The 14,025-nt window shown below is 48.5% G+C and overlaps 1 protein-coding gene across 6 annotated transcripts in view; it reads left to right on the top strand.

Annotated features, from left to right (window-relative positions):
- Positions 1-14,025, top strand: part of SGSM3 (small G protein signaling modulator 3) — a 439,637-nt gene that overhangs the window by 215,769 nt on the left and 209,843 nt on the right. For all 6 annotated transcript variants that reach the window (XM_040359570.1, XM_040359574.1, XM_040359572.1 and 3 more), the window contains 2 exons: positions 1,295-1,490; positions 1,673-1,818. In XM_040359570.1, the coding sequence (XP_040215504.1) occupies positions 1,295-1,490; positions 1,673-1,818 (342 nt within the window). The remainder of the gene's footprint in view (positions 1-1,294; positions 1,491-1,672; positions 1,819-14,025) is intronic.

The following is a 14,025-nucleotide window of genomic DNA, read 5'->3' as shown; positions in this document are numbered from 1 at the left end:
CAGGAAAACACAGTGATTATGGCTAGCGGTTTTAACAGCTGCTGGCCATAATCGCATGTAAAATCTGACAGTCTGGTTGTACCCAAGTTGATCAATCGATCAAATTGGGTACATCCAGCGTGCCCATACATGGTTTGAACCTGGGCCAGTTCAGCAGAAACCGGCTGAGATTCAAACAGTCTATGGCCAGCTTAACACTCCCCTCGCCACTGACTGACAGTGCTGCTGTATAAAGGTGCCCCTGTGCCCTTTCGCTCAGAGTGGGGATACTCTAATACAGGAGGTATTACTTGCTGGCTCACCAGGTGAAAACCGAGGGGAAAAAAATTCTAAGAAATAAAAACGAATGCAGCCCCCTCACCGAGTGATTAGTAAGCAGAAATATTAGATGTTTGGTTTTAATAACACTTTAAGATAAAAGGAACCATAATTTGCAGTACAGTACAGGACACAAGCCTAAAAGGAGACACCCAGGGGGCATGTTCTCAAAAATGTTGCTAGTGTCCAATCATTTTAAGGTACCAACCTGTAGCCCAGCTCATATGAATATTTAGCCTACGTCCTGAACTTTACTTCAAAATATGGAATTTACAGGCAAGTTAAAAAATCTTTTTTTCTTATAGGTGTAGACGAGTTGGAACATAACATTTAGGACTTGTTTGACAGGCAGTGAGGAGACATTATGTTGCATTTCCTCCGCCGATTTTAAGCCCTAAAATGCATGCATTGCACTCGGTGTGGTCCCATTAAGTTAAATGGGTCATGCTTGACAATTGGTACTGTCCACACCTGCTGCATTTGCAGCTTAGGGAGGAATTGTGTGTGTGTGTGTGTGTGTGTGTGTAACACATGTAAAATCACACAAATCATTCACATGTTTTTACTGCCCTCCAACTGCAAGTGTAAACGGGGCCTAAAAAATGCAAAAAGAGTGGGATTCTCCAGCATCTACAGCGATTAAATATCCGTTTAGATGGCGTGGCACATAAAGTTACTTGTTGCTAAATCATATTCATTTCAATAAAATTTGGGGCATTTGTTAATGGGGTTTTGTTGGCATCAGAGAAGATTTTGCATCCCATGACAGTGGAATAAATTGCAAGGTGTACTTGAAGCAGGTCAGATGTAGGTTAACTGCAGTTCAAATACATTTTTGCATGTAAAACTGCCATTGCTACACATTCACACCTAGCATTATGCTGATGCTATTTTACAGGTAAAATGTACACATAAATTGCTTCCTGCTTGACTCAATCCCTATAATTTATTAGCCTTGATTTTTCTTTTTTGGCAGGTGGCTGCATGCTTGCTTCTCTTTTTGGAGGAAGAAGATGCCTTCTGGATGATGTGTGCTGTTATAGAAGATCTGGTGCCTGCATCCTATTTTAGCACCACACTGCTAGGTGTTCAGACAGACCAGCGAGTACTCAGACACCTCATTGTTCAGTATCTTCCTCGGCTGGATAAGCTTTTACAGGAACATGATATTGGTGAGTGACTTTGTATATCTATGTATAGGAATGACAGCTCTTGGTCATTCTCGTTGTTATAGGCATTTGAAGTAGACCTAAAGGCATGTGCTTTACCTGCAAGATTTTCTATTGCTGTAATTATCTCTGTATATTGTGCACAAATTGCCTTTACTGTGTGTGTCTTTTCTCATGACCTGCAGAGCTGTCCCTCATCACTTTGCACTGGTTCCTTACTGCATTTGCCAGTGTGGTGCACATAAAACTGCTGTTACGGATCTGGGATGTATTCTTCTACCAAGGCTCTCTGGTCCTGTTCCAGACCACTTTGGGCATGCTAAAAATTAAGGTATGTTTATTAGAGTGTACATTTCTTATCTATATTTAACTACTTGCCCTCCAGAAGATTTTCCCCCACTTCATGACCAGGCCATTTTTTGCTATCTGGTACTGCATTACTTTAACTGACAATTGCGTGGTCGTTCAACGCTGTACCCAAATAAAATGTAAGTCCTTTTTTTCTCCACAAATAGAGCTTTCTGTTGGTGGTATTTGATCACCTGCATTTTTTTCTGCGCTATAAACAAAACAAAACCTGCCAATTTTGGAAAAAAATAACAATATTTTTTACTTTCTCCTATAAAACATGTCCAATACAAAATGGGGAAAAAAACAAATTATCTCATAAATTTAGGCCAATATGTATTTTGCTAAATATGTATGATAAAACAAATCCCAAAAAGTGTATATTGATTGGTTTGCACAAAAGTTATAGCGTCTTTAAAATATGGGATATTTTTTTTTCTTTAACTAGTAATGGCGGCAATCAGCGACTTATAGCGTGACTGCAAAATTGTGGCGGACAGTCGGGACACTGACACTTTTTGGAGACCAGTGACACTAAGGCCCTGTACACACGAGCGGATATCCGATGAAAACGGTCCGCCGGACCGTTTCACTCGGACATTTCTGCTCCGGATTTTGATCTGATGGCTGTACACACCATCAGATCAAAATCCCCGCGGAAAACATACGCGGTGACGTGGCCGCGCTGTCGCCGTGACGATGACGCGGCGACGTGCGCGACCCTGGAAGGTAAATACTTCCACGCATGCGTCAAATCACTTTGACGCATGCGAGGGATGGTAATCGGTCGGACTTATCCGTTGAGTCTGTACAGACGACCGGATAAGTCAGACAGACAGGTTTCCAGCGGATAGATTTCTTAGCATGCTAAGATTTTTATCCGCTTGAAAACGGTCGGCTGGACAAATGTCCGCCGAAAAATGTCCGCTAGGCCGTACACACGACCGGATTTGTCTGCTGGAACTGATCCGCGGATAAATCCCAGCGGACAGATCCGGTCGTGTGTACGGGGCCTAATACAGTGATCATTGATAAAAAATATGCACTGTCACTGTACTAATGACACTGGCTGGGAAGGGGTTAATGTGTGCCTGACTAGTGCTTTATTGCTGTAGGGGAGCTTGTACTAGGGGAAGGCATGGATGGGTGCCCCTGCTTAGCAGAGACAGAGGATCCATGCCTTCTGTACTGACAGAACGGCGATCTGCCTTGTTTACATAGGCAGACCGCAGTTCTGCCTGTGTACTGAAGCATCGGCAGGTGCCGGCAGACATCGAATCAACCATGTATAATATGTTTATGAGGTATGCTTTGTTTATTTAAACAATTTTATAATTTCTCCTACCACGTGTCTTGTGCCTCACTCAACGTCCCAAAAACCCCTTTCTGACATTGAGTCCACTATACCTGCCGTTCAGCCCCCTTCTGTGTCTAATCACAGCGGAAATGGGACATAAATGTGCGCACGGCCCAGACCCGGAAGTGTTCCCTCCCACCACCTGTAAGAACGATCAAGCGGCTGAACTGCAGCTATGATTGTTCTTGCAGTGCACAGAGTCACCAGCTTAAAAAAAATTCTTGAAGATGCCTGTAGCTGAAGGCATCATTCAGATATCCCCACTCAAAATCCATGATGTCATATGATGTACCTTGGGCTGGAAGTGGTTAACAAGGGCCAAATTGTAATGGCTAGGCGACTGGGTCAGATACACTCCAAAACTGTAGCTCTTGCGTGAGTTTCCTGGTCTGCAGTGGGGAGGACCTACCAAAAGTGGTCCAAAGAAGGAAAACCTAGTGAACCTGCAACCTGGGCAGCCAAGGCTCATTAATGCACCAGGGTAGTCCAATTCCATAGAAGAGCTACAGCGCCTTGAAAAAGTATTCATACCCCTTAAAATGTTGCACATTTTGTCATGTTACAACCAAAAGCATAAATGTATTTGTGGCGGGAATCACTTTGGGTGGGGGGCCCGTGGAACCCAGCTTACTTTAGCTCCCCAGACCCCTCTTATGTGCGAGTTACCCTGTGTCTATTAAAGGCACGGGGTGACCAAGAAGCCCAGTCTGGTCTTCCCTGCCCTAACCTAACCAGACTCACAGTACAACCAGACTCTGCATTTCGTTTTACCTCTGTTATCCTGGGGCTTATGTGTGGTTTGTGTTGAAAGTTGGAGAGGCTCCTTCCACCTGGGAAAGTAATATTTATCGACAATATCCCTCAAGAAATATATTAAATGAATTCCTCGTTTTCAGACTGCAGAAATATTGTAGGAGTCTGTCTCATAGACTGTTGCAGATCATTTGAGGTGGGGTTTGTGTTTTTCTGACAAGTATGTCTCTCATATTGTTTGCTACCAATACGGACAGAAACAATAGGTGGCCCAATAAGCAAACTCTTGTGGGATTTTATGTGGATCAGCTTACAGGTTAATTAAATCACGGTCAGCTATTAGATGCTAGAGGGGGGATTTTTCCAACAGCCCTACCTGCTGATAAGACTGTCTACTGACTGAATTATTTGTTGAAAAGTTTGAATGTACAGTATCTCACAAAAGTAAGTACACCCCTCACATTTTTGTAAATATTTTATTATAGCTTTTCATGTGACAACACTGAAGAAATTACACTTTGCTGCAATGTAGTGAGTGTACAGCTTGTATAACTGTGTAAAATAACTCTACACAGCCATTAATGTCTAAACCGCTGGCAACAAAAGTGAGTACACCCCTACATGAAAATGTCCAAATTGGGCCCACAGTGTCAATATTGTGTGTGACCGCCATTTTTTCTCTCTCGTTCATGGACAGACACAGCCATAATCTTGACTTGGTGGGTATTAGCCTTCCTTTAGGAGTTGACTAGGCAGAAACTTATATAAAAGGTTAACTTATACACACCCTATAGCCCCGCCCAGGGGGCGGGCCCTCTGGGTATAACCCCTCTCTCTGCATCTTGCAGATCAGTTTTTTTCTGCCTAGTTTCAGGAGAAGACATGGCTCCCTTCAGGCCCATGGCTTGAAGGCTGTTAGTTCAAGATTCTGAATTTTTATTTTTTATTTTTTTCCTGCGATCTTCAAACAACTGCCGACTGGGCAACAGGCTGGATCCTAGATCCTTGTATTCTTCCCAGTTTCGGCCATCGAGCGTATGCTGACCGTAGCTGCGCGCTGGGTCGTCCACGACATACCCATTGCTCTACGGGTGGCCAGTGAGCTATGCGCTCCAGGACTTGCATAAAGACCGGTCTACAGGGCCGAGTCGCAGTAGCCTGGCCGACAGTCATCTCCGTTACCATGCGGAAGATGCACTGTCCAGGATGCTCCAGCATAAAACCACAGGAGGGTAAGTACTACCACCTTGCTTCGGCAAGAAAACAGAGCTGGGCATCCCTGGAGAGGTGAGTAAAGGGCTCTATATTTCCCTTCTCCGCTCCTTCCCCTTCCCTCCTCCCTAGACTGCTGAGGTGGGGGTTGCCCTGGGAAGCTCCACCTGAGACCCAATATAAAGTATAAATGCATAGATATTGCTTACTTGTGTCCATGTTGTCAGCTACTGCTTCCCTCTTTCAATGTAGAGAGCTGCATAAGAGATTCTGCTGCTGTGTGTCTGGACCATGCTGGATTGTTTGTATACCTGGCGGCTATTTTCTTGTAGCCACTGTTGGCCTCTACTCAGAGTTCGGCGGCCATACTTCTGGGGTCTAGATGCACTACGGCGGCCATTTTCTTGTAGCCGCCCACGTTGGAGGTGTTGCTCACACGGCACCCAAGGGGGGGCTGTACCGCGTCTCCCGGCTGCTCAGCGGCCTGCACGGTGCGCCCCAAGAAGGGTGCTTAGAACGGCTATCCTCCGGCAGCATTTCCCCATGAAACTGGGGCCTCTAGCGTCCCGCTCGGCGGCCATTTTTTTGTAGCCCATGCAAGTATTACAGCACTGGCGGCCATGCTTTTGGGCCTCAGTATGCTTGACCTCTAGCGCCTGAGCGGTGGCCATCTTGTAAATTAGCAGCCAAACAGACACACGCTGCTGACTAGCAAACAAGCTGATAAGGATAGCAGCCTTGTAGATAGCAGCCATTCAGCAGACTGACAGTTATATTCAGCGGACAAGAAGCAGCTCACCTAAACGGCACTGCACTGCTGGTTCCAGGGTGGTGAGTCCTCTGGGGGGGGTACCCCTCATCTATGCTGCAGTTAGGAGGGTGGGTTGTTCACCTTGCTAGGAATCCCTGTGTCAAGCGTGTGGGCAGCATGGCGTCAGAAACAGACGTTTCTTTCCCTGAAACACCTGAGCTGGCAATTGATGCCCCTGTACCCGATGTATCGGTGGACGCCATGTCGGCAATCCTAGAGGCCTTCATTGCCAAGGTGGAATTAGCGCGTGGAAGAACGGGGGCTAGAAAACGTGCCCCCCCCCGCCATCTTCTGGGGACAACTCTGATACGGAGCCAGGTCTAGCTACCACTCAGGACCCTGACTCTGAGGTATCCTGACGGTGCAGACCTAGATCGGCCAGACAGTGAGGATGACTCTGGACCGAGGCCAGCTCGCGAGAAGGCTCTGGTGAGTGACCTTATCACCGCAGTGCGAGATACCCTAAAAATAGAGGGGTCTGTAGAAGCAACAGAAGCGCCGGTCCCCTTTGGGTTCCGTAAGGCGACTCGCACTGCTAAAGTGTTCCCTTGTGTGTCTTATTTAGACAAACTTTTATACAAGGAATGGGATAGACCACAAAAAATTACTTTTTTGTACCTAAAAACCTAGCGGTACGTTACCCACTGGAGGAGAGTTTCTTAAAGAAATGGACCTCGCCTCCCATAGTGGACCCTCCTGTGTCCAGACTGAACAAGCTTACCACCCTTCCGGTGGAGGGGCCTCCTGCCTTCAAGGACCCAGCGGACAAGAAGGCAGAGTCGCTAGGTTCAGCGGTAGTTGGGGCGCTGGTGTCCCAGACACTTACGGAGTGGGCAAAGTTACTGCTCAATGGGTTACGAACACATCACGCTTCCACCCACGAGTTAGCCCTAGCGGAACAACTGGTACAGGGCCTAAAAAGTGTGAATCAGCCTTGGACACTATTCCTCTGCTGGCCAGAGCCTCTGCTCAGGCTGTATTTTTACGCCTTCCAAGAAGGCCCTAATGTACCTGCCCTTTAAAGGCGACAGACTCTTTGGAGCTTGCCTGGATAACAATATTAAGGATGCCACAGGAGGTAAGAGCACCTTGCTCCCTCAGACCTATAAGGGGAAGGAGCCACGTCGGCGACAGGGGCCCTTCTTTACCGCACTCACGCGTTTTTTTCGCCCAGCGCTGCAGGAAGAAAACCACAGGCCAATAAAGCGCCTGCTCAGGGACAGAGACGTCCCTGGTTTCGCAAACCCAACAAACCCGTTAAGACCACGTCCGCATGAAGGTGTGCCCCCACCCATCCCTCGGGTGGGGGGACGTCTTCGCGAATTCGCGACCCGGTGGACATCTCGGGTCCCCGACCGGTGGGTTCACGAGGTAGTCTCATCAGGGTACAAGATAAAGCTCCTATCTTGCCCACCAAACATATTTTTTCCCTCCAACCTCCAGCTACTACCGGCTCGTTGGACCTGCTGGAATGCGGGGTGGTTATCCCTGTGCTAGTATAGGATCGGTTTCAGGGGTTTTACTCCAATCTGTTCATTGTACCAAAGAAGGAGGGCGTTCGTCCTATCCTGGACCTCAGGACCCTCAATTGCTTTGTAAAAGAGTTCCGGATGGCATCAATCCGCTCTGTCGCTACTACCCTCCAGCCGGGGGACTTCCTGGCTTTCTTGGACATCAGGGATGCCTATCTACATGTCCCCATATGCACAAAGCATCAGAAACTTCTGCGCTTTGCGGTCGGGGAAGACCATTATTAATTTGTGGTTCTCCCCTTTGGCCTGGCATCAACACAAAGGAGATTGCCCCAATTCTCGCCCTACTAAGACAACGTGGCATCGCTGTCGTGGGCTACTTGGACGACCTGCTTCTGAGGGCCGCTTCAGCCTCAGAATTAGAGGTGAGCGTGTCTAACATCAGACCCTCAGGTGGCTACTGAACATTCAAAGTCGGTAATGGTAACGACTCAACGCCTAGTGTATCTGGGATTGATTCTGGACTCCTCAGAGGCAAAGGTTTGCTTCCCTGTGGAAAAGTTGCAGACCCTTCGGGCTGCGGTGCGGTAGTTGACATCCCAGAAGGGTCGTCACTCCGCTTTGCATGCGAGTCCCGGGCCTCATGGTGGCCTCCTTCGAGGCGGTACCATAGACACAATCTCACACGCGAGTGCTACAGAAGGAAAATTCTGTCCAGATGGGACAAGTGCCCATCATCCCTGGATTATCAGATCTGGATGAGCCACCTGGTCAGGGCCTTCCTGGTGTGGTGGCTGACCTCACCGGCACTTCTGTCCGGGAAGTCGTTCCTTCCTTATCACTGGATAGTCATCACGACGAACGCCAGCCTTGCCGGTGGGGGAGTCTGGGGGGGTTCAGTCGACCCAGGGTCGCTGGTCTCCAGAGGATTCCCACTTGCCGATCAAGGTCCTGTAACTTCGGGCGATCAAGCTGTGCCTCTCCACATGGTCTCAGAGGCTACGAGGGCGTCCAGTCAGGATCCAGTCGGACAACGCCACGGCGGTGGCATATGTCAACCATCAAGGAGGAACAAGTAGCTCGGCTGCAGCGTCAGAAGTCGCTCACATCCGAAGGTGGGCAGAAATGAGCATACCGGCACACTCGGCCATATACATTCCGGGTGTGGAAAACTGGGAGGCGGACTACCTGTGTTGCCAGATGCTGGACCAAGGAGAATGGTCTCTGCACCCGGAGGTGTTTCAGCTCCTTTGCCCAAGATGGGGCACACCAGACGTAGATCTCCTGGCGTCTTGACTCAATCGGAAGGCATTGAGGTTTGTGGCCAGGTCAGGAGACCCATGGCCGGACGCGACAGATGTGTTAGCGGTGCCGTGGAGTCAGTACCGGCTAATCTATGCCTTCCCTGCCTCTTCTGCTTCACACAGTGGAGGCAGACGGGATTCCTATGATCCTAATTGCTCCGGATTGGCCTCTGGGTCCTTGGCACGCCGATCTAGTGCGGCTAGTAGCAGACGTCCCTAGGCGTCTACCGCTGAGAGGACCTGCTGTCACAAGGTCCCATACTGCATCCTGCTTTACAGTTGCTGGCTTAACGGCATGGCTATTGAAAGCCAGGTACTAAGAGACCGGGGCCTGTCGGATTCTGTGATTCCTACCATAAGGAAGGCTAGGAAGTTATCCTCTAGGAGGATTTATTATCGCACTTGGAGAGCTTACTTGGCCCTTTGCGAGGAAATTAAGTGGAATCCACTGACTTATTTGGTTAAGGGACAGATATCTGCCCTGGCTGTTTTCTTTCAGCGACCCCTGGCCACTCACTCTCTAGTGAGAACATTTCTACAGGGGGTTCGGCAAGTGGCCCCTCCGGTCCGCCCTCCACTACCTCCGTGGGGATTTGAATAGCAGACGCATGTTGGCGTCTACCGCTATGAGAGGATCTGCTGTCGCAAGGTCCCATAGGTCATCCTTCTTTACAGTCAATGGCTTAATGCCATGACCTCTAGGTGCCTCAGAACCACTGTTGAGAACATTAGGGAAGTTCCCTTGTTGACACTTCTCAGAAAGTGGTCCTTTTAGTGGCTGTTATGTCAGCTAAGACGTGTTCTGAGCTGGCAGCCTTGTCATGAAAGGCTCCCTATCTGATCTTCCACAAGGATAAGATGGTGCTGCGTTCGCAGCCTTAGATTCTTCCTAAGGTCATTTCCATCTCAAGGAAGACATTGTACTGCCATACTTGTGTCCTCATCCGTCGAATCCTAAGGAGATGATGTGGCATTCCTCGGACGCTGTCCGAGCTCCGAGAATATACTTGTCTGGTACTGCTCCGTTCCAGAGTTCAGACTCACTGTTTATTTCGGTGGCTGGTCCCAAGAAGGGCCCAGCGGTCTCATCGGCCACCATTTCGAGGTGGACCTGACCGATCCTGATCAGGCTTACACCATAAAGGGTCGGGCGCTTCCCTATCACGATGCATTCGACCAGGGCAATGGTGCCTCTTGGGGTTTCTGAAATCAAGTGTCTGTTTCCCAGGAGTGTAAGGCGGCGACCTGGTCGCCCGGTCACACTTTCACTTAACTTTACAAGTTGATGTGAGTGCATCTTGGGATGCTTCTTTCGGCCGCAAAGTTTTGCAGGCGGGTGTTTAGAGTTGCTCTGTTTTGGGGTGAAGTTTAACTTTTTTGCTGTTCCCACCCCTCATTTTGACACTGCTTTGGGACGTCCCACTAAGTCGAGATTAAGGCTGTGTCCGTCCATGAACATAAGAGAAAATAGGATTTTATGCTCACCGTAAAATCTCTTTCTCGGAGTTCATGGACGGACACAGCACCCTCCCCTCCTTTTTATGTTTGTACTACTTTTTGACGAACTGATCTGCGAGATGCAGAGATGGGGGTTATATCCAGAGGGCCTGCCCCCTGGGCGGGGTTATAGGGTGTGTATGATAAGTTAACCTTTTATATAAGTTTCTGCCTAGTCAACTTCTAAAGAAAGGCCAATACCCACTAAGTCAAGATTAAGGCTGTGTCCGTCCATGAACTCAGAGAAAGAGATTTTACGGTGAGCATAAAATCCTATTTTTTCCAGCACTGCCATAATGGAGTCCACCAGAGCTTCACAGGTTGCCAGGAGTCCTTTTCCACTCCTACATGACACCATGGAGCTGGTAGATGTTCGAGACCTTGCGCTCCTCCACCTTCTGTTTGAGGATTCCGCACAGATGCTCAATATGGTTTAGGTCTAGACATGTTTGGCCAGTCCATCACCTTTACCCTTTGGGGTGTTCTCTTGTGTTTGGGGTCATTATCATGTTGGATTGCTGCCCTGTGGCCCAGTCTCTGAAGGCAGAGGGATCATGCTCTGCTTCAGAATATCACAGTACATGTTGGCATTCATGGTTCCCTTGATGAACTGTAGCTCCCCAGTGTCGGCAGCACTCATAAAGCCCCAGACCATGACACCCCCCCCCCCCCCCCCACCATGCTTGACTGTAGGCAAGACACACTTGTCTTTGTACTCCTCACATGGTTGCTGCTACACACGCTTGACACCATCTGATTCAAATAATTTTTATCTTTGTCTCATCAGACCATGGGACATAGATCCAGTAATCCATGTCCTTAGTCTGCTTGCCTTCAGCAAACTGTTTGCAGGCTTTCTTGTACATCATCTTTAGAAGAGACTTCCTTCTGGCACAACAGCCATGCAGACCACTTTGATGTAGTGTGCGGCGTATGGACTGAGCACTGACAGGCTGACCCCCCACCCCTTCAACCTCTGCAGCACTTGTACGTCTATTTCCCAAAGACAAACTCTGGATATGACGCTGAGCATGTGCATTCAACTTCTTTGGTCAACTATGGCGAGGCCTGTCCTGTTAAACCGCTGTATGGTCTTGGCCACGGGCTGCAGCTCAGTTTCAGGGTTTTGGCAATCATCTTATAGCCTAGGCCAGTGTTTCTCAACTCCAGTCCTCAAGGCGCCCCAACAGGTCATGTTTTCAGGATTTCCCTCAGATGAGGTAATTACTAAGGCAGTGAAACCGATCAAATCACCTGTGCAAAATAATGGAAAGCCTGAAAACATGACCTGTTGGGGCGCTGTAAAATGCCGTGGGGCAGGGGGAAGAGGGATGACAGAGATAGATATAGAACAGAGGACATAGTGGACATATGCCTCTAACATGTGTCATGCGAAGTGTCAAAAACCTCTTCCTATCCAGGCGTTGCTTCCAAAATATTCAGACATAACTTCATTATATGATGGTTTATTCTTCCAACGATTATGACAGCAAACAGACAGCTTATGCTTACATTGTTACGTTGTTACAGACATCATGGCAGGTAGGCATCACAAAGTTACAGAAGGAGGAAATAGATGTTAAGATGATTTGATCTCCCTTGGGAGAGGGTCCTCCCTCCCCCATCTCTCATCAGTCCGAAGACCCTGAGGCTTCCGTCCAGGGGTGACCCTGGAGATCCCTACCCACTATGCTCAACACAGGTTCTTATATACTGATTTAACAGCTAACTAAGCACAATTGGCTCGTTTCCAAAGAAGGTTGCGATGATCGTTCACACCCACTTAGGTATTTTTAAGTATCATCTCCACCCATCTTCTTGACGTATGTTTTTAAGAATAGATATGGCCTACAACAGATGTAACTGACCTTGTTTGCCCTCAAAGCTACCATGTCTAAACCAAAATGACTCAGAGACCTTTATAACATAGTATCAATACATTTAAAATCTAACAGGCGCCTTGAGGACTGGAGTTGAGTAACACTGGCCTAGGCCATCTTTATGTAGAATAAAAGTCCACATGCGAAACTATTAAAGTAATCAGTCTTTTCAAGGAGGGAAAGATGAAAGGAACCCTTCACCAGCTTCAGCATGTATGGAAACACCCAGTGTATATCCAATCTGCTTACCAGAAAGAAATAGGTAGGCATATGTTAATCAATAACCAGGAATCGCAGGCGGGCAGATGCAAGCACGCTGAGAGCCGCGGCTGTTATACTTCACTATTTGCTGCCTTATTCTCATTGGGTGTTGCTGACCTTATGTTTGGATGATCACACTCACTACTGATTGAAGTTTGGTGGCTTCATGTGAGCAGTGCCAGATGCAAGCTGTATTCTATGATTGGATCACCATCAATCCACTACCGTATCAGTGTTTGCAGAGCCTAGCTATGATTCCTGGTTATTGGTTAACACATGCCTACTTTTCTCTTTTGTTTATTGACGGACTCAGCACTTTAAATCTTGACCTTAGGGTTATATCACCATCTTCAGGAGAGGACTAGGCAGAACATGTAAACAGTAAAACTGCACAGCCCAGGGGGCGGTCCTACTGGCTATAACTCCTCACACTGCATCCAGCAGATCAGTTTTTTTCTGCCTAGTGTAGGAGAAGGACTTGGCTCCCGGTGGGGACTATTGGTCCTGGAATATTTTTTTCTCTTTTTTTTTTTTTCTTTTGATCCTGTGATCTACTATCAACAGCCGGGCTGGGTGACCGGTTGGGGGGGAGTTTGGGGCATAAAGACGGCACAGGGTTGCTGGACGCAGGAAGAATCCTGCCTGCCGATCAGTGTGCTGGAACTGCGGGCAAACAGGCGGTGCCTCTCCACATGGTTGCAGAGGTTGCAGGGAGGCCCAGTCGGGATCCAGTCGGACAACGCCACGGCGGTGGCATATGTCAACCATTAAGGAGGAACAAAGAGCTTGGCGGCAGCATTGGAGGTCGCTCACATGCTGAAGTGGGCAGAGCGGCGCGTGCTGGCTCTATCGGCTGTGTACATTCCGGGCATAGAAAACTGGCAGGCAGATTACCTAAGTCGTCAGATGATGAACCAAGGGGAATGGTCGCTACATCCGGAGGTTTTTCAGCTCCTTTGCCTGAGATGGGGTATGCCAGATGTGGATCTCCTGGCTTCTCGACTCAATCGGAAGGTACTGAGGTTTATGGCCAGGTCCAAAGATCCCTGGGCGGATTCGTTGGTGGCTCTGTGGGGGCATTATCGTCTGATTTATGCCTTTCCCCCGTTAAAACTTCTCCCCCATCTGCTTCGCAGAGTAGAGACCGAGGGGACTCCGGTGATTCTGATTGCCCCAGATTGGCCTCGGTGCATCTGGTACGCCGACCAGTGGTGTATTTAAGTTTTGTGCTGCCCTAGGCCTGACTAAATTCATGCACCCCCTAATTTAAATACGACCCCCCCTTTCTGTGAAAGCCACACCACTTCCTATTTAAGACTCACCCTGTCATCTGTAAATCACACCCCTTCCAGACCCCCGCCCCCTCCATCTCCCCCCTAGCAGCAAAAATACTCCCTTTCAGCACAAATGCTCACCCTCATATAACCCCTTCCAGTGAAAATCCCCCTTCTCAGCAAACCCTTGCCTTAACCTCCCCTTTCCCAGCACAAATCCTTCCCCATCGCCCCCTCCCAGCATAAATCCCCCCTCCTATCACAAATTCTCCCCCATCTCCCCCTCCCAGCATAAATTGCATCTCTCGGCACAAATCCTCCCCCATCACTCCCCTCCAGCATAAATCCTCACGTTCAGAAACAAATCCC

The sequence above is a fragment of the Rana temporaria genome, chromosome 7, assembly GCF_905171775.1.
Source record: "Rana temporaria chromosome 7, aRanTem1.1, whole genome shotgun sequence".
Lineage (NCBI taxonomy): Eukaryota > Metazoa > Chordata > Amphibia > Anura > Ranidae > Rana > Rana temporaria.
The sequence above is the reverse complement of the archived record's forward strand: the minus strand, read 5'-3'. Positions and strand labels throughout refer to the sequence as shown.